Here is a 22,011-nt window from a genome sequence, read left to right as displayed (position 1 = left end):
AGTGTGTGTGCATGTGTGTCAGTCAGTGTGTGTATGTATGTGTGTCAGTCAGTGTGTGTGTGTGTGTGTATGTTTGTGTGTCAGTCAGTGTGTGTGTGTATTTGTGTCAGTCAGTGTGTGTGTATGTGTGTCAGTCAGTGTGTGTGTGTATGTTTGTCAGTCAGTGTGTGTGTATGTGTGTCAGTCAGTGTGTGTGTATGTGTGTCAGTCAGTGTGTGTGTGGGTGTGTCAGTCAGTGTGTGTGTGTCAGTCAGTCAGTGTGTGTGTGTATGTGTGTGTGTCAGTCAGTGTGTGTGTGTATGTGTGTCAGTCAGTGTGTGTATGTGTGTCAGTCAGTATTTGTGTATGTGTGTCAGTGTGTGTGTATGTGTGTCAGTCAGTGTGTGTGGGTCCTTCTGCAGCCAGGGACGTGGTGTAACATTGCGCAACACCTCCCCCTCTTCGGCAAATTCTGCGTACCTCCTCCCCCCCCGCGGGGTACATGCGCCCGGCACGGGCATGAGTGACCGCGGTCGAGAGGTGAGGTTACCTGTCCGCTGCCCGGCCTGCTCGGGTCACCCTTTCTTACAGTAGCAGGAAAAAAAAAATCGTGCTTTGTAGGTGGTCACTGCAAAAGGAACTCAGCCAAAGAAGTACATAAATAAAATCAGCTTTATTAAACTAGAGTGCTGCACATCACAGAGACCAACCTCTGACGCGTTTCGTTCCGTGTTGGAACTTTATCAAAGAGCCCGGGTCGGGTAAGGGCAGCAGGCGATAGCCGCGTGAGTACTTGAGAGGGGTAGCTTAGGGTTGCCTCTCATCTTGTCTCCAACTATCTCCTGTGCACTAGCCCCCCACCTAGGTTTAAGTCTGTTATCCCGTTACAAATGCCTTTATTCATTTCTATCTACTGAGGACTTATGCCTGTTTAGTTGCCCTTTTTTCATTATATGTGTCAGAGACTGTCCTACAAGGTTTCTCAATACACCCAGTTTAACCAGTGGGTTCTCAGAGCACCGGACAATGCGGGGTTCACTCTCCCATATACCACAAATTTACAGTAGCAGGAGCCTGCCCCTGGCACCGAGCCCCTGTGCCGCGCGGGTTGCGCCCGGGTTTGCGGTGCGCCACCGCTTCCTGCGGGCGCAGGGGGCCCGCGAACGCCCGCGTCAGTGGAGGGCGGAATGGCGCCGTGTGGGGCAAACAGGAGCATGTGGGGGGAACGGCTCCGCTGCCAGTCACTTCTGCGCATGTGTGGTGTCTGTCAGTGGCGTCATCACAACTGCGCATGCGCGGCATGGCAGCGGGCGGGGAACAGCGGCCGTTAGGAGCGGCGGCTAGCGCCGCCGCATATGTCAGCTGTCGTGCGGGTGGGGGGGAGGTTTGGGGGGTGCGTGCGGCGGCCATAAGGAGCATGTGACAGGGGACATGTGAGGGGAGTGGCGTCCATTACGTAACGTCACTTCCGTTTCACATTTCGTCCCCCATCTCTCCAGTTTTATCCCATCAGGACTAGGTGCCACTAAAGAAGTTTCACTTCAAAAATACCCCCACGCCCCCCGAATACATATAAAATATACCCCACCTCCCTGAATACATATAAAATATACCCCCACCTCCCCAAAACATTTTTAAAATACCCCCACCTCCCCAATACATTTTAAAAATACCTCCACCTCCCCAATACATTTAAAAATACCCCCAGCTCCCCAATACATTTTAAAAATACCCCCAGCTCCCCAATACATTTTAAAAATACCCCCACCTCCCCAATACATTTTAAAAATACCCCCACCTCCCCAATACATTAAAAAATACCCCCACCTCCCCAATACATTTAAAAATACCCCCACCTCCCCAATAAATTTTAAAAATACACCCACCTCCCCAATAAATATAAAATATACCCCCACCTCCCTCCCCCATCATCACCACAGCTCATCCTGGCCCCCCATCTCCTCAGCTCATCCTGGCCCCCATCACCTCAGCTTATCCTGGCCCCCCATCACTTCAGCTCATCCTGGCCCCCCATCAACTCATCCTGGCTCCCCCATCACCTCACCTCAACCTGGCTCCCCATCACCTCATCCTGGCCCCCATCACCTCACCCTGGCCCCCCATCATCTCACCTCATCCTGGCTCCCCCATCATCTCACCTCACCCTGGCTCCCCCATCACCTCACCTCATCCTGGCTCCCCATCACCTCATCCTGGCCCCCATCACCTCACCCTGGCCCCCCATCACCACACCTCATCCTGTCTCCCCCATCACCTCACCCTGGCCCCCCATCACCTCACCTCATCCTGGCTCCCCATCACCTCATCCTGGCTCCCCCATCACCTCACCTCATCCTGGCTCCCCATCACCTCATCCTGGCCCCCATCACCTCACCCTGGCCCCCCATCACCTCATCCTGGCTCCCCCATCACCTCACCTCATCCTGGCTCCCCATCACCTCATCCTGGCCCCCATCACCTCACCCTGGTCCCCCATCACCTCACCTCATCCTGGCTCCCCCATCATCTCACCTCACCCTGGCTCCCCCATCACCTCACCTCATCCTGGCTCCCCATCACCTCATCCTGGCCCCCATCACCTCACCCTGGCCCCCCATCACCTCATCCTGGCCCCCATCACCTCACCCTGGCCCCCCATCACCACACATCCTGTCTCCCCCATCACCTCACCCTGGCCTCCCATCACCTCACCTCATCCTGGCTTCCCCTTCATCTCACTTCACCCTGGCTCCCCCATCACCTCACCTCATCCTGGCTCCCCATCACCTCATCCTGGCCCCCCATCACCTCACCTCACCCTGGCCCCCCATCACCTCACCTCACCCTGGCCCCCCATCACCTCACCTCATCCTGTCCCCCCCATCACCTCACCTCATCCTGGCTCCCCCATCACCTCACCTCATCCTGGCTCCCCATCACCTCATCCTGGCTCCCCATCACCTCATCCTGGCCCCCATAACCTCACCCTGGCCCCCCATCACCTCACCTCATCCTGGCTCCCCCATCATCTCACCTCACCCTGGCTCCCCCATCACCTCACCCCATCCTGGCTCCCCATCACCTCATCCTGGCCCCCATCACCTCACCCTGGCCCCCCATCACCACACCTCATCCTGTCTCCCCCATCACCTCACCCTGGCCCCCCATCACCGCACCTCATCCTGGCTCCCCATCACCTCATCCTGGCCCCCCATCACCTCATCCTGGCCCCCATCACCTCACCCTGGCCCCCCATCACCACACATCCTGTCTCCCACATCACCTCACCCTGGCCCCCCATCACCTCACCTCATCCTGGCTTCCCCTTCATCTCACCTCACCCTGGCTCCCCCATCACCTCACCTCATCCTGGCTCCCCATCACCTCATCCTGGCCCCCCATCACCTCACCCTGGCCCCCCATCACCTCACCTCACCCTGGCCCCCCATCACCTCACCTCATCCTGTCCCCCCCATCACCTCACCTCATCCTGTCCCCCCCATCACCTCACCTCATCCTGTCCCCCCCATAACCTCACCTCATCCTGCCCCCCCCATCACCTCACCTCATCCTGGCTTCCCCATCATCTCACCTCACCATTGTTCCCCCATCACCTCACCTCATCCTGGTTCCCCATCACCTCACCCTAGCCCCCCATCACCTCACCTCACCCTGGCCCCCCATCACCTCACCCTGGCTCCCACCATCACCTCAGCTCATCCTGGCCCTCCCATCATCGCGTTACCTCATCCTGACCCCCATCATCTCGCCTCCTCCTGGCCCCCCCATCATCTCACCTCACCCTGGCCCCCCATCACTTCACCTCATCCTGGCCCCCCATCACCTCACCTCATCCTGGCCCCCCATCACCTCACCTCATTCTGGCCCCCCATCACCTCATCCCATCCTGTCCCTCCTGCCCCCCCCATCATCTCACCTCATCCTGGCCCCCCATCACCTCACCTCATCCTGGCCCCCCATCACCTCATCCTGGCCCCCCATCACCTCAGCTCATCCTGGCCTCTCATCACCTCACCTCATCCTGGCCCCCCCATCACCTCACCTCATCCTGGCCCCCCATCACCTCACCTCATCCTGGCCTCCCATCACCTCACCTCATCCTGGCCCCTCCCATCACCTCAGCTCATCCTGGCCCCTCATCACATCACATCATCCTGGCCCCCCATCACCTTGCCTCATCCTGGCCCCCATCACCTCACCTCATCCTTGCCCCCCATCACCTCACCTCATCCTGGCCCCCATCACCTCACCTCATCCTTGCCCCCCATCACCTCACCTCATCCTGGCCTCCCATCACCTCACCTCATTCTGGCCCCCCATCACCTCACCTCATCCTGGCCCCTCCCATCACATCACATCATCCTGGCCCCCCATCACCTCACCTCATTCTGGCCCCCCATCACCTCACCTCATTCTGGCCCCCCATCACCTCACCTCATTCTGGCCCCCCATCACCTCACCTCATCCTGGCCCCCCATCACCTCACCTCATCCCGGCCCCCCATCACCTCACCCCATCCTGTCACCCCCCATCATCTCACCTCAACCTGGCCCCCCATCACCTCACCTCATCCTGGCCTCCCATCACCTCACCTCATTCTGGCCCCCCATCACCTCACCTCATTCTGGCCCCCCATCACCTCACCTCATCCTGGCCCCTCCCATCACATCACATCATCCTGGCCCCCCATCACCTCACCTCATCCTGGCCCTCATCACCTCACCTCATTCTGCCCCCCCCCCATCACCTCACATCATCCTGGCCCCCCATCACCTCACCTCATTCTGGCCCCCCATCACCTCACCTCATCCTGGCCCCCCATCACCTCACCTCATCCTGGCCCCCCATCACCTCACCCCATCCTGTCACCCCCCATCATCTCACCTCAACCTGGCCCCCCATCACCTCACCCTGGCCCACCATCACCTCACCTCACCCTGGCCCCCAATCACCTCAGCTCATCCTGACCCCCCCATCACCTCACATCATCCTGGCCCCCCCATCACCTAACCTCATCCTGGCCCCCCATCATCTCGTCTCATCCTGGCCCCCCATCACCTCACCTCATCCTGGCCCCCCACCACCTCACCTCATCCTGGCCCCCCACCACCACACCTCATCCTGTCTCCCCATCATCTCCTCACCTCATCCTGTCTCCCCCATCACCTCATCCTGGCCCCCCATCACCTCACCTCATCCTGGCCCCCCATCACCTCACCTCATCCTGGGCCCCCATCATCTCCTCAGCTCACTCTGGCTCCCCATCATCTCCTCAGCTCATCCTGGCCCCCCATCATCTTAGCTTATCCTGGCTCCCCATCATCTCACCTCATCCTGGCCCCCCATCACCTCACCTCATCCTGGGCCCCCATCACCTCACCTCATCCTGGGCCCCCATCCCCTCAGCTCATCCTGGGGCCCCATCATCTCCTCAGCTCATCCTGGCCCTCCCATCACCTCACCTCATCCTGGCCCCTCCCCCATCACCTCACCTCATCCTGGCTCCCATCATCTCACCTCCTCCTGGCAGCACCCGGGTAGATCTGCAGCCCCCACCTCCCCACCTCACAGACCTGAAGGTAGGGGCCCTAGCTACACATGCACGGAACACATTAAATGGGAGGCTGGGATTTATTATATCAGGAGGTGGGGATCACACTTGCCACTGGCTGGTACAGTATGATGGTCAGTCAGCCACAGGGGCAGTGCGCGTGTGTGTGCGCGACTCACTGACTGCAGTGTGCTACACACTTATTAACTGCAGGGCAACACAAAGGACTCTTACAGTTCTTTTCCTTTGAAACTGTTGTTACTTCTTTTCATAAATAATAGCTTTTTAACCAATTTTTGGCTCAGGGATGTTTGACCTGGAAATGTGATCTGACCCAGAAAAACAGGAAATGTAGGCTTTGTAACAGGAGGAAATACTCAATTGAAAAGTGAAAACACAGGTCTGTCTATATGCATTTGTGTAGACTTCATGTTGCCTTCCCAGGGCTCTGGGTGATGATGTCATCACTCAGACAGAGGAAACCTCAGGAGAGCATGCAGGGCCCTGCTAAAGTAAAGGTAGGGACTGTGTGGAGGTAGTTATATTGGAGAGGGTCCCTCTTCACCCCCCCATAGTCAGAGGGGGAGGGGGAATTAGTCTTTTATACATACAATTGTTTCTGAGGGGTCTTGTGAAAATCAATCTCTAAACACGTTGCACATGCATTTACATTGTGTTTGAATACTTATATTTCACAAGATCCCACTGACACATTTGTATTCCTACAAACATTGGGTTACTTTTTGAGTAACATTGGTTGTGCTCTCTCATTTATATCACCATCTTTGGATTAATGATATTTTGTCTTGGGGGAAGGGCAGGGCTAGAGTGGGACAGGAACGCACCAAGTACCCTTTCCAGCAGGAACAGAGTAATGTCAGCTGTCAGAGCGAGAAACAGACAAGGAGGGAGAGACATACAATCAGACAGATGGGGGTGCACAGAGAGACGGGAGCACAGAGATAAACAATGGGAAACAGAGGATTATGTACAAACATAGAATGGGGCACAGTGATAAAAACACAGACAGGGGAGCAAAGTCACAGAGAGAGGGAGAGACACAAATAGAAAAGAGGGCACAGAGAGAGACACGCAAACAGAAAAGGTGACACAGAGAAGGAGACAAACTGAATTTGTGTAGCTTCTAGGTGTGTGCCCCCCCCCCCTCTCCCTCTATGCCCCCCCCCCCCTCTCCCTCTATGCTCTCTATGTTGGAAAAGGTCCCAGATGTACAACCATAATGCTGATAATAAACCTATTATTATTTTTACAAGTGTGTGTATGTGTGTGTATATATATATATATATATATATATATATATATATATATATATATATATATATATATATATATATATATATATATATATATATATATATATATATATATATATATATATATATATATATACAGTGGTTGACAAATCACCAAAAAATCTACTCGCCACACAAAAAAATCTACTCGCCACCTAGTACCAAACGTGTGCTGCTTGGGCCAATATTTACTCGCCCGGGGGTTAAATCCACTCGCCCGGGGCGAGCAAATGTATAGGTTTGTCGAACACTGTATATATATATATATATATATATACACATACACATACATATACATATACAGTGTTCGACAAACCTATACATTTGCTCGCCCCGGGCGAGTGGATTTAACCCCCGGGCGAGTAAATATTGGCCCAAGCAGCACACGTTTGGTACTAGGTGGCGAGTAGATTTTTTTGTGTGGCGAGTAGATTTTTTGGTGATTTGTCAACCACTATATATATATATATATATATATATATATATATATATATATATATATATATATATAGCAACTGTAAATATTCCTGTATATTCATTTGCATGTCTTAGACAGGTCTGCAACCCTGGGTTTCACCATTATCACCCAGCACACAGTACACAGCACTTCCACTGCAGCAAGGGATTCTGGGAAATGACATGCAAATGAGCACACAGTGCCACCTTTTATTTCAAGCTCACATTACATGAGCAACCCTTAGGGCTGGGACCCGCGGCGCGGGCGGCCGCATGAGCGTTCCCCACCAGCAGGGGAATCCTCCCGAGCCGGTCCCAGTCCCCCCTCGCCGCTGGCTCACTACACACTGTGATGCGTCAGCCGCCAGGGGGTGCAAGAAAATTGTGATCCCGAGCGGCGACGCGTCACGTGGTGCGCTGATGAGCCAATCAGCGGTGGGGGCGGGAGCTGTCAGGAAGCAAGGTAGGGTGTGTTTGTGTGTGTGTGTGTGTGTGTGTGTGTGCGCTTTTGCTTACCTTCCAGCAGCAGCTCCCTCCTGCAGCCCGAGCCTAGGGGGGGGCGGGGAGTAGCGGGTCCCTCCGCTCAAGCCACGCCTCCCGCTCCCGCCAGACCGCATATCGCGGTCTGTGTCTCTCAGCGCCCCGCCTGTCTGCAGTGCGGGCGCGCTGACTGAGGGAGCGGGGCCTTAGCCAATGCATGCTGCTTTTAGACACAGCTTTTATGCAAGGGCTTGGGAGATGCAAAGCCAGTAAACCCACTCACAGACATGTTTCAACCTTGATGGGTATCATCAGTGTGAGGTTGGTTGCTGGCTAAGCTGGTTTGAGACTAGACTAGGTATTCACCACAATTATAAGGTTATGGTGGGTAAAAAAAGTGACAAAAACCCTCCACAGTAAAGCATAAAGCAACTGTAAATATTCCTGTATATTCATTTGCATGTCTTAGACAGGTCTGCACCCTCCATAACCTTAATAAGTGTGGTGATGACCGACTCTTATCTCATTTGAGCAAATGCCAGCAACCAACCTCACACTGATGATACCCATCAAGGTTGAAACATGTCTGTGAGTGGGTTTACTGGCTTTGCATCTCCCAAGCCCTTGCTTAAAAGCTGTGTCTAAAGCAGCATGCATTGGCTAAGGGTTGCTCATGTAATATGAGCTTGAGATAAAAGGTGGGGCACTGTGTGCTCATTTGCATGCCATTTCCCAGAATCCCTTGCTGCAGTGGAAGTGCTGTGTGCTGGGTGATAATGGTGAAAGACAGGGTTGCAGACCTGTCTAAGACATGCAAATGAATATACAGGAATATTTACAGTTGCTTTATGCTTTACTGTGGAGGGTTTTTGTCACTTATTATGCAAACGGTGGAGGTTTTCTGTCGCCTTTTTCACCCACCATAACTTAAAATGTATGGTAAACTTACCCAGCCTAGAGGCAAGTATAAACCAACCTCACACTGATGATACCCATCAAGGTTGAAACATGTCTGTGAGTGGTTTGTACTTGCTTTGCTAGTCCTATGCTGTGTTTAAAAGCTGTGTGAATGGCAATACATCAGCTTAAATGGGCTCCATGTGAATGGATATTCCAGGCAAAAGGTGACACGTGTGCTCATTTGCATATAATTTCCCAGAATCCCTTGCTGCAGTGGGAGCACTGTAAGCGAGGTGATAATGGTTAAAAGGCAGGGTTGCAGACCTGTCTAAGACGTGAATGTGCTCACAAGTGATATTCTTTATTGGTTATATGCCAACGGTGGAGGTTTTCTGTCGCCTTTTTCACCCACCATAACTTAAAGTGTGCGTGCGTGCGTGTGTATATTTAACACACACCCCACACACACCCCACACACACCCCACACACACCCCACACACACCCCACACACACCCCACACACACCCCACACACACCCCACACACACCCCACACACACCCCACACACACCCCACACACACCCCACACACACCCCACACACACCCCACACACACCCCACACACCCCACACACACCCCACACACACCCCACACACACACCCCACACACACCCCACACACACACCCCACACACACACCCCACACACACACCCCACACACACACCCCACACACACACCCCACACACACACCCCACACACACACCCCACACACACACCCCACACACACACCCCACACACACACCCCACACACACACCCCACACACACACCCCACACACACACCCCACACACACACACCACACACACACACCACACACACACACCACACACACACACACCACACACACACACCACACACACACACACCACACACACACACACCACACACACACACACCACACACACACACACCACACACACACACCACACACACACACCACACACCACACACACACACACCACACACACACACACACACACACACACACACACACACACACACACACCACACACACACCACACACACACACACCACACACACACACCACACACACACACCACACACACACACCACACACCACACACACACACACACACACACACACACACACACACCACACACACACCACACACACACACACACCACACACACACACACACACCACACACACACCACACACACACACACACCACACACCACACACACCACACACACCACACACCACACACACACACACACCACACACACACACACACCACACACACACACACACCACACACACACACACACCACACACACCACACACACACACACACACCACACCCACACACACACACACACACCACACCCACACACACACACACACACCACACACACACACACACACACACACACACACCACACACACACACACCACACACACACACACACACACACCACACACACACACACACACACACACACCACACACCACACACACACACACACACACACACACACACCACACACACACACACCACACACACACACACACACACACACACACACACACACACACACACACACACACACACACACCACACACACACACCACACACACACCACACACACACACCACACACACACCACACACACACACCACACACACACACCACACACACCACACACACACACCACACACGTGTGTGTATATATTATGGTGAAAGGCAGGGCTGCAAATCTGTCTAAGACATGCAAATGACCAGTGTTCGACAAACCTATACATTTGCACGCCCCGGGCGAGTGGATTTAACATCGTGGCGAGCTCCTATTGGCCCAATCAGCACACATGTGGTACTAGGTGGCGAGTAGATTTTTTTGTTCGGCGAGTAGATTTTTTGGTGATTTGTCGACCACTGCAAATGACCATACAGTAATATTTCCATTTGCTACATGCTTTACTGTGGAGGTTTTTTTAATCACTTTTTTTACCCACCATAACACATATATATTTCAAACGCCCCCTTTAAGGCAGAAAACAAAAATTAGTCACTGAACCTGATTATTAGGACTCCAGTACAGGAGGAGGGGAGGTTGGAGTTAAAGTGCACATTACCCTAGCGCAGAACAATCTAACAAGTTTTATTTTTTCTGTCACAGAAAGGGGGCAATCTTTATAGTCAGCCTTTGCATGACCGTTTAAAGTGACCCGTCACAGGATATTTTGTTGTCTACTTTCAGAAAATAGAACTTGTGTCTGGGTGCATCACTGTTTTGTTACTGCACTAAATGAGAAAGCCACGGTGTGTCAAAATCTGTGTAATGCTACTTTGGGACCCACCACCATTTTCTCATATACTGTAGAAACACTCAACTACATAAAAAAGAAATGTATGGATGTTATATATATTTTAAAAAAAATAAAAAGGAGAGCGCAAGGCTCATAGTGAAGACTGTTTAATAATTACACAAGAAAAATGGTTAAAATCAATCACAGACGTTCGTGGTAATTGGGCACACAAAAGTTGGAAAAAATGTTTTTAATATTGTTACGTCTAATTTTCCTTGTGTCTAAAATAATAATTTTTGAATTTACAATGCTGATAGTATCCATTATAGGCTCAGCAGCTAAAAGAGGGTGTTGTCTCGATCAGGGGAGCGCAAACTTTTGCAGCTGCTCCCCCATGCAAATTCCCTCCTCTGCTGCTCACGCCACCACCTTACCTTGATGCGTCGTCATTTGACGTGTGTGACGTCACATGACCCCACACCGCGCCCCCCACTTTGCGCACCGCTAGTATAGACTAGGGGTGCGCAAAGTTTTTAACTTGCACACCCCCTGCCTCCTTACCTCCTGCCTCGTGCCTCCTCTCCTCCGGCATGGCAACGTGATGTCATGTGACCCTGTGGCGTCATTTGATGCCCTTTACCATGGCGACGCGTTGCCGAAGATCAGGTAAGAGAAGCTGCAGAGGCCTCACATGGTCCCCCCGGCACTTAATTTAAGTGCCTTGGGGGAGAGTGCGGGACCTCTGTAGCCGCCGCGCCCCCCCTGGAAATTCTCCCAAGCACCCCACTTTGCGCACTGCTGGTCTATCCATACATCAGATTGTGTGCTGATAAATTCTTAACCAATAAATTATATAAACTGGTATGTGTATGTGCTCCTCCACAGGGAGTATAATTTCCCTATTGAGGTATATGTAAAGATCAGATCAGCACTCTAGCCACTGTGGATATAATACAACAATCTACAAAATATAAAACTTTTATTGTACTGTATTACAAAAATTGATATTTGGCAACCCACAAAAAATATTTACATATCTCGAAAAAGTTCTTAGTCCATAAATGAGGATTTAGCTCTCTTCCAAGGATCCAACCCAGAAGGTCCAACAACAAACTTGAAGAAATAATAAGTAGAGAATGCAAGGCTCATAGTGAAGATGGTTTACAGAATAATATACAATATATTTTTTTAAGCAGACAAAATGACAGGTTATATGGTGTATACTATGGCCCATTCAGACAAAATTTAGATACTTGTATTACATATGACTTTACAACAAAGCAAAATAAAAAAAATGTTCGTACGTTAATAAAATTAATTACCTAATATGCATTTGGCACCAATATCTAATTAAAGTGTAACTTGCTCTGAAAAAAAGGTATGAGTTACTAGGATTTACCACAACACTGACACACAAATCATTGTTTAAAATGTAATTGCAATAAACTTAAAATTCCCTGTGGTATACAGCCTTGCATTGAAGGGTTACGTTAGTTGGTCCTGTCCTTGCATGGCTCTTATAACTGAGAGAGAATTCATGATATAACCAGTAATTTGTTGATTTTTTCCAAAATTGTATATAGCCATGCATAATAATGGTATACTACTTTCCTCTCTGTTGGCAGTAAGTTCCTATAAGGACAGGTACAGTATGCCAGCAGTAGTTATGGAGGTTTTCCCTCACACCCTGGTGAGGTGCCCTATGTATGGAGGGGAGTGGCTGTATGCTCTGAGTCCCTGGATAGTGACATCAGGGATGCGCCTGCCTCCTGAAGTATACTGCTGCGGCACAGTTTATTCGAGCATTTGCCCGTTCTGTGCCGCAGCAGTAGCCTGGCGCGCGCCCGAGAGTGACGGGCGCGCGCCGAAGCAGCGGAAGAGCGCCCTCCGATCGGGGCGCTCTCCCTACCGCTGCCGGGTCCGCCGGGTCCCCCGGAACCCCCTGCCGCTGCTCGGGGAGCCCCTGGACGCGCGTGCAGGGGGCGCACGCTCCCGAAGACGCGTGACCGCGCGTCTATGACGCGCGGCACGCCGAGGGGCGGCCACTAGCAAGCCGGGAAATCTCCCGGCTTGCGGATCTGGCCGCAGTGTAATAAACTGTGTCGCCAGTGTATAAGGCACAACACTGTCAGTTAGTTTAGGGTTCCAGCAGTTATGTGAACTAGCTGGTAACTTGTATTCTCCTGCATAAGGGATTGTAGGAACACTTTGTGACCCTAGTGCAGTAACTAGCGGTGCAAGTTGACCAATCAAGTCTGTCATAAGCCACTCTGTGACCAGGGACCTGGCACAGGGGTGATCTCTCAAAGAGAAGAGGGAATCCTACTTAAATACGGGAGGGCGTACCTGGCAAAGGGACAGCACGAAGAGATGTGCGGCTAGAGCCGGCAGCTGCATGGGGCAGTCTGCTACATCCCAATCTACAATAAAGATGACCTTGTTAATAAAACCCCCACTGTGTGAGAGTGAGATTACTCAACAGTGGCAGTCACCACCAAGAAGGAGTTCCTCACCAGGACCATCTCCCTGCGGAAGCACAGATCCTGATGAGGTGGAGGCGCTGCACATGATGTAAGTTGAACTCGCACCCACTACCTCAGCTACCTGTCCTGATGACATCCCCTAATACCATCAAGCGGGAGACTCAGGAGTCCTGTTGCCTACAGATGCACCACCAAACACGAACACGTAATGGGGACTGGTTAGACCACCCGGGCCAATGTGAGATTGGGGGGGGGGGGGAAACCCGTTACATGTAGTTAAAGACTTCTAATAAGAAGACCATTGTGATGTTCTTTTCATTTCTTGTTCCTTCAAAATATTTTCATCAACTTTTTCATACTAGCTATCAATAAAATTCAAACTGTAATCTTTGTTGCCATTTTTGTTTTGTTTTAGCCAGCAAAATGGAGAAATAAATCTCACAATATTAGTGCATCTAAGTTAGGGATGATTAATTGCATGCATATGTATAATAAGTCTCTAATTGGAAAGAGGACAATAATCTAATAAACCAGTGGGTTAACAAACAACACAGAACCCCAGCATGCCTTTTTGGGAACCCCTGAGCCCCCACAAAATATATATGTATATGTGTCAAAAAAGGAGAGCTATTGAGCGTGGCAAATGTATACAACAAGCAACAGAGAAGCCCAATGCTGCATCCAATATGACAAAAATACACAGTAAAATACTTATATTTTCTCTTGAAAAGGGTAATTTAGTTTAACCCTTTGGCCAAAGCATTGTAAGCCTGTGAGCAACGACAAGGCAGACACCTGTTCGCAAGTCCTAACACTACCAGATAAAATACTAATATACTGTACCTCTATTAGGATTCAAATTCTCATTTACCTCTATTAGGAGGGAGAAAGACCAACATTGGATCTATATCAGGTAAAATGAAAAGGACCTGCTGACTTGGGAAGTGGGGAAGGGCGGGCAATAAAACCTGGGAGAAAGGGGCCACTAACCTCCGACAGCTGAAAATAAGTTAACAAACAACATTGTATACATTTTGCCACGCTCAATAGCTCAAGAGCTTGCTGGGGGTTCTGTGTGTTGTTTGTTAACTTATTTTCAGCTGTCACAGCTGTTGGAGGTTAGTGGCCCCTTTCTCCCTGGGGGGAGATGTGGCGGGGGTGGGGGGGGGGGGGGGGGCTGGGAGAGATGTGAGGTGGCTATGTGAGATGTGAGGGGGGGCTGGGGGAGATGTGAGGGGGGGCTGGGGGAGATGTGAGGTGGCTATGTGAGATATGAGATGTGTCTGGGAGAGATGTGAGGTGGCTATGTGAGATGTGAGGGGGGGGGGCTGGGAGAGATGTGAGGGGGGACTGGGAGAGAGTGAGGGGGGCTCTATCTCGCCCGTCTCTCTCTCCCGTCCCTCCCCGTCTCTCTCTCTCCCCGTCTCTCTCTCTCTCTCCCCGTCTCTCTCTCTCTCTCTCTCCCCGTCTCTCTTTCTCTCTCCCCGTCTTTCCCCCGTCTCTCTCTCCCCGTCTCTCTCCCCGTCTCTCCCCCCGTCTCTCTCTCTCCACGTCTCTCTCTCTCCCCGTCTCTCTCTCTCTCCCCGTCTCTCTCTCTCTCCCCGTCTCTCTCTCCCCGTCTCTCGCTCTCTCCCCGTCTCTCTCTCTCCCCCGTCTCTCGCTCTCTCCCCGTCTCTCTCTCTCCCCCGTCTCTTGCTCTCTCCCCATCTCTCTCTCTCCCCCCTCTCCCCCGTCTCTCTCTCTCCCCCGTCTCTCTCTCTCCCGTCTCTCTCCCCCGTCTTTCTCCCCCGTCTCTCTCCCCGTCTCTCTCTCTCCCCGTGTCTCTCTCTCCCCGTCTCTCTCTCCACCGTCTCTCTCTTCCCCGTCTCTCTTCCCCGTCTCTCTCTTCCCCGTCTCTCTCTCTCTCCCTGTCTCTCTCTCTCTCCCCGTCTCTCTCTCTCTCCCGTCTCTCTCTCCCCATCTCCTCGTCTCTCTCTCTCCGTCTCTCTCTCCCAGTCTCTCTCTCTCTCCCCGTCTCTCTCTCCCTCCCACAGCTCTCTCTCCCTCTTCTCCACCCCCTCTTCCCCCCCTCTCCCTCCCCTCTCCTCCCCCCCCCCCCCTCCGTGAGAGAGAACCTGTTGCTAAACATTTTGAATCCCACCACTGCTTGGGTAGGTGATAAAGGAGCAGTATTTTTGGATGTTCAATATACAGTACAAACATTTTAATTCTGCATATATACAGTAATGATATCCATCTTATGGGCTTCCTTTAAATATATATGATATAACAGTTGATACTTGCTTGGGTCAGTACTTAATTTGACATATGATGTATAGTATTATTAATATACTACATATTATATAGATATAGATATGTATGTATGTATATTCATACAGTATGTATAGACGTGAATGTGCTCACAAGTGATCTTTTTATTTGCTATATGCTATACCAGGGTTTCCCAAACTTTTTTTTCCGTGACCCGGTTATTTTTGAACTTCTCCTTTGTGACCCACTAAAAATTTTATCGCCTATACTGGCCTATAGTCCCTACACAGACACACACACAGCCACTGATACACACACACACACACACACAGCCACTGATACACACACACACACACACACAGCCACTGACACACGCAGCCACTGACACAAACACACCCACTGACACACACACACACGCAGCCACACAGAGGGCAGAGCAGGGACTGGGTGGGTGTGAGGAGGGGGGGACTGGGTGGGTGTGAGGAGGGGGGGACTGGGTGGGTGTGAGGAGGGGGGGACTGGGTGGGTGTGAGGAGGGGGGGACTGGGTGGGTGTGAGGAGGGGGGGACTGGGTGGGAGGGGGGGGATTGGGTGGGAGGAAGGAGGGGGGACTGGGGAGGGGGGACTGGGGGGGAGGAGGACTGGGACTGGAGGGGGGACTGGGAGGGGGGGACTGGGAGGGGGAGCTGGGGGGGACTGGGAGGGGGGGACTGGGACACTTGGGTGGGAGGCAGTGACTGGTGGGTGTGTGGGAGACGGTGGGTGAGTGACTGGGTGGGAGACAGTGGGTGGTGGGTGACAGTGACTGGGTGGGTGACAGTGACTTGGTGGGTGGGTGTCAGTGACTGGGTGGGTGACAGTGACTTGACAGTGACTGGGTGGGTGACAGTGACTGGGTGGGTGGGTGACAGTGACTGGGTGGTGGGTGACAGTGACTGGGTGGGTGACAGTGACTGGTGGGTGACAGTGACTGGGTGGGTGACGGTGGGTGGGTGGGTGACAGTGACTGGTGTGGGTGACAGTGACTGGGTGGGTGACAGTGACTGGGTGGGTGGGTGACAGTGGCTGGGTAGGGTGACTTACCTTGCCGCCGGACACTTTCCCCTGCTGCCCCCCGATATCCCCTGCTGCCCCCGATATCCCCTGCTGCCCCCGATATCCCCTGCTGCCCCCGATATCCCCTGCTGCCCTCGATATCCCCTGCTGCCCGGGACGGGAGGTGAGCTCGGGAGCGGGTGGCACGGGAGGGGGGTGGCACGGGAGGTAAGCTCGGGAGGGGGGTGGCACGGGAGGTGAGCTCGGGAGGAGGTGCCACGGGAGGTGAGCTCTGGAAGCGGGTCGCGGGAGGAAGCGGGGCCGCAGAGGAGCTGGCACTTCCTCCTCCGTCCCACGTTGGGAGCGGGGGGGGAGGAAGGGAGCGGGGGGGGAGGAAGGGGAGCGGGCCCTGCTTGCCCTGCGCATGCGCGCGGGACCGCGGGGGAAATCGCTGCCATTTTTTTTAACTCGAGCGGGAGGGGGGAAGAGGGGGGTGGGAGGAGACACCGCGCGGCCCCAGCCCTCGCTGCGACCCGGGCAATTTTGGTGCCGTGGCCCGGTGCCGGGTCGCGACCCACCATTTGGGAAACGCTGTGCTATACGGTGGAGGTTTCTTGTCGCCTTTTTCACCCACCATAACTTAAAATGTGTATGTATGTATATATATATAAAAATGTTAAACAATTACCTTATTAATACATTAAAACATAAACTCATTTTTAAATAGCACATATATAAGACAATGAATAAATGTTTGCGTGTCCTGACGACTAATTAATCGCCGGCAACACTCACTGATTATATTCCTGTAAACCCTGCCACTTGTTCCTCGCGGGCACTGCAAATGGCTGTAACGGCCCTAAAGAACTTCAGCCAAATGTTGCGTGCCGTGAGGACTCCTTCTCCATCACCTCTAGCATAATCCTGGAGGAAAGGGGTACGTGCACCGATTCAAAACATTTTCAAAACTGACTACCCAAGCCAGAGCATCGGCCCCTCCCCTTCCCCCATCCTCTGCAGGGGTACACGGATTCGCACGGCCAAGATAACCCCTCTCTTCCAACTTAGGGGTCACCCTTTTTCCTGCAGTGCAGAAGAACTGTTCTTCCTCCTATAGTTAGAGCGCACAACTGCTTGAACTAATTTGCACTAAGCCTATTAGCACCTGACTTGAATTTTGGAAGTGTAACAGTGACGCAGAAACAGAGGACAAAAAAAAAAAAAAAAAGAGAAAGAAATGATATCAGCTGTGGCCGCTGAAAAGAAAAGCATTTTAGAAAAATGGAAAAGAGGTTGCACGAAAGCAGTGACATGAGGGCCTGCAACACATTGCAAAGCACATCTATATATATATTTTTTGAAAACGTTGTATGTTAGCTGTGCTTCTGGGCAATCAGATTGGTCCGTCGGTCCGTCACTCCGCCTCGGGCCAATTTGATTGGTCCCTGGCACCTGCCCCCCCCCCCCCCCCCCCACGGCTCTCATTGGCCGGTGTGGTCTAACAGTCTGACCCACTCTTACACACACACCACCCTCACACCGCGTGCTCCTCTCCAAGACTGCCTACCACACAATGTGCACCAGCCCTCCCGAGCTCACCTCCCGTGCCACCCCCTCCCGAGCTCACCTCCCGTGCCACCCCCTCCCGAGCTCACCTCACCTCCCGGGCAGCAGGGGATATCGGGGGCAGCAGGGGATATCGGGGGCAGCAGGGGAAAGCGTCCGGCGGCAAGGTAAGTCACCCCACCCAGTCACTGTCACCCACCCAGTCACTGTAACCCACCCAGTCACTGTCACCCACCCACCCACCAAGTCACTGTCATACCACCCAGTCACTGTCACCCACCCACCCAGTCATTGTCAGCCACCCACCCAGTCACTGTCACCCACCCAGTCACTGTCACCCACCCACCCAGTCACTGTCAAGTCACTTTCACCCACCCAGTCACCCACCCACCCAGTCACTGTCACCCACCCAGTCACTGTCACCCACCCACTCACTGTCAAAGTCACTGTCACCCACCCAGTCACTGTCAAAGTCACTGTCACCCACCCAGTCACTGTCACTGTCACCCACCCACCCACTGTCTCCCACCCACCCAGTCACTCACCCACCGTCTCCCACACACCCACCCAGTCACTGCCTCCCACCCAAGTGTCCCAGTCCCTCCCAGTCCCCCCTCCCCCCCCAGTCCCAGTCCCCCCTCCCCCCCTAGTCCCAGTCCCCCCTCCCCCCCCCAGTCCCAGCTCCCCCCCTCCCCCCCCAGTCCCAGTCCCCCCTCCCCCTCCCACCCACACAGTATCAGTGGCTGTGTGTGTGTGTATTAGTGGCTGTTTGTGTGTATCAGTGGCTGTGCGTGTGTGTGTGTGTATCAGTGGCTGTGTGTGTATCAGTGGCTGTGGAGAGAGAGAGAGAGAGAATAGAGGGGATTGGGAGAATGGGGGTGGGGAGGGAAGGAGAGAGGATGGGGGGAGGGGAGGGAAGGGAGAGAGAATGAGGGAAGGGAAGGGAGAGAATGGGGGGGGGGTGGGAAGGGAGAGAGAATGGGGGGAGGGAAGGGAGAGAGAATGGGGGAAAGGAAGTAGAGAGAGAATGGGGGACAGGGCCGCCAACAAGGGGGGGGGGGGGGCGCCGGTGAGTTAGGGCGCCCACCCAAGAGTCAGTCACCCACTCAAGAGTCAATCACCCAAACCACCCTCTCACCCACTCTCTCTCTCACACAATCTGTGTGTGTCTGTCTCACTCTCTCTCTCTCACGCACACTGTGTGTGTCTCTTTCTCTCACACTCTGTGTGTCTCACTCTGTGTGTGTCTCACTCTGTGTGTGTGTGTGTCTCACTCTCAGTGTGTGTCTCACACTCTCTCTGTGTGTGTGTGTGTGTCTCACTATGTGTGTCTCTCACTCTGTGTGTGTCTCTCACTCTGTGTCTCTCACTCTCTGTGTGTGTGTCTCTCACTCTGTGTGTGTGTGTGTGCCTCACTCTCTGTGTGTGTGTCTCACTCTCTGTGTGTGTGTCTCACTCTCTGTGTGTGTGTCTCACTCTGTGTGTGTCTCACTCTGTGTGTGTCTCATTCTGTGTGTGTGTCTCACTCTGTGTGTGTCTCACTCTGTGTGTGTGTGTCTCACTCTGTGTGTGTGTGTCTCACTCTGTGTGTGTGTGTGTCTCACTCTGTGTGTGTGTGTGTCTCACTCTGTGTGTGTGTGTGTCTCACTCTGTGTGTGTGTGTGTGTCTCACTCTGTGTGTGTGTGTGTCTCACTCTGTGTGTGTGTGTCTCACTCTGTGTGTGTGTCTCTCACACTCTGTGTGTCTCTCACACTCTCTGTGTGTGTCTCTCACACTCTCTGTGTGTGTCTCTCACACTCTCTGTGTGTGTCTCTCACTCTCTGTGTGTCTCTCTCTCACTCTTTGTGTGTGTCTCTCTCTCACTCTTTGTGTGTGTCTCTCTCTCACTCTCTGTGTGTGTCTCTCTCTCTCTCTGGACTTAAGTGCTGTATCCTCCGGGAACCCAGTATTTCAATGTTATTAAATAGCTTTTTCTTAGGATTATAGCCTTGCTAGTGTCTGTCTGTCATTGTGTGTTATGTTTGTCATGTGTGAGTTTTTAATGTTTTAATGTCAACTTTTTTGGCGTACTACACCATTATCTGTTTGTTTTCTTCTCTTTTTTACATATTGCACTGTAATTTGGTGTGAGCCGTTCCCTGACCCCTTCACTGCCTGTTTGTTCAAGGACACTTTTGGGACTTTTCAAGAGACGGTTTGGTTATTATTATTTAAAGGACTGATTTGGCGCAGGCAATTCTTTCTTTACTCTCTGTGTGTGTCTCACTCTCTGTGTGGGTGTCTCACTCTGTGTGTGTGTCTCACTCTGTGTGTGTGTGTGTCTCACTCTGTGTGTGTGTGTCTCACTCTCTGTGTGTGTGTCTCACTCTCTGTGTGTGTCTCACTCTCTTTGTGTGTCTCACTCTCTTTGTGTGTCTCACTCTCTTTGTGTGTGTCTCTCACTCTCTGTGTGTGTCTCTCACTCTCTGTGTGTGTCTCTCACTCTCTGTGTGTGTCTCTCAATCTCTGTGTGTGTCTCTCACTCTCTCTGTGTGTCTCTCACTCTCTCTGTGTGTCTCTCACTCTCTGTGTGTGTCTCTCACTCTGTGTGTGTGTGTGTGTCACTATGTGTGTCTCTCACTCTGTGTGTGTGTGTGTGTGTGTGTGTCACTATGTGTGTCTCTCACTCTCTGTGTGTGTCTCTCACTCTGTCTGTGTGTCTCACTCTGTCTGTGTGTCTCACTCTGTGTGTGTGTGTCTCACTCTCTGTGTGTGTGTCTCACTCTCTGTGTGTGTGTCTCACTCTATGTGTCTCACTCTGTGTGTGTGTGTCTCACTCTGTGTGTGTGTCTCACTCTGTGTATGTCTCACTCTGTGTGTGTGTCTCACTCTGTGTGTGTCTTTCACTCTGTGTGTGTCTCTCACTCTGTGTGTGTCTCATTCTCTCTGTGTCTCTCACTCTCTCTTGTGTCTCTCACTCTCTCTGTGTGTGCCTCTCACTCTCTCTGTGTGTCTCTCTCATTCTCTCTCTCTGTGTGTCTCACTCTCTGTGTGTGTCTCACTCTGTGTGTGTGTCTCTCACTCTGTGTGTATGTCTCACTCTGTGTGTGTGTGTCTCACTGTGTGTGTGTCTCACTCTGTGTGTGTGTGTCTCACTCTGTGTGTGTGTGTCTCACTCTGTGTGTGTGTGTGTGTGTGTGTGTGTGTGTGTGTGTGTGTTTCTCACGCTGTGTGTGTGTGTGTGTCTCACTCTGTGTGTGTGTGTCTCACTCTGTGTGTGTGTGTCTCACTCTGTGTGTGTGTGTGTCTCACTCTGTGTGTGTGTGTGTCTCACTCTGTGTGTGTGTGTGTCTCACTCTGTGTGTGTGTCTCACTCTGTGAGTGTGTCTCACTCTGTGAGTGTGTCTCACTCTGTGTGTGTGTCTCACTCTGTGTGTGTGTCTCACTCTGTGTGTGTGTCTCACTCTGTGTGTGTCTCACTCTGTGTGTGTCTCACTCTGTGTGTGTCTCACTCTGTGTGTGTCTCACTCTGTGTGTGTCTCACTCTGTGTGTGTCTCACTCTGTGTGTGTCTCACTCTGTGTGTGTGTGTGTCTCACTCGGTGTGTGTGTGTGTGTGTCTCACTCGGTGTGTGTGTGTGTGTGTCTCACTCGGTGTGTGTGTGTGTCTCACTC

The 22,011-nt window shown here is 52.3% G+C and overlaps 1 protein-coding gene across 1 annotated transcript in view; it reads left to right on the top strand.

Moving 5' to 3' along the window:
• Positions 1–22,011, top strand: part of C5H5orf58 (chromosome 5 C5orf58 homolog) — a 136,276-nt gene that overhangs the window by 11,918 nt on the left and 102,347 nt on the right. The window contains exon 2 of the mRNA XM_075599150.1: positions 5,248–5,579. Within this exon, the coding sequence (XP_075455265.1) occupies positions 5,248–5,579 (332 nt within the window). The remainder of the gene's footprint in view (positions 1–5,247; positions 5,580–22,011) is intronic.

The sequence above is a fragment of the Ascaphus truei genome, chromosome 5 (assembly GCF_040206685.1).
Source record: "Ascaphus truei isolate aAscTru1 chromosome 5, aAscTru1.hap1, whole genome shotgun sequence".
Classification (NCBI taxonomy): domain Eukaryota; kingdom Metazoa; phylum Chordata; class Amphibia; order Anura; family Ascaphidae; genus Ascaphus; species Ascaphus truei.
Note: the sequence above shows the minus strand (reverse complement) of the source record. Positions and strands in the feature narration are given on the sequence as shown.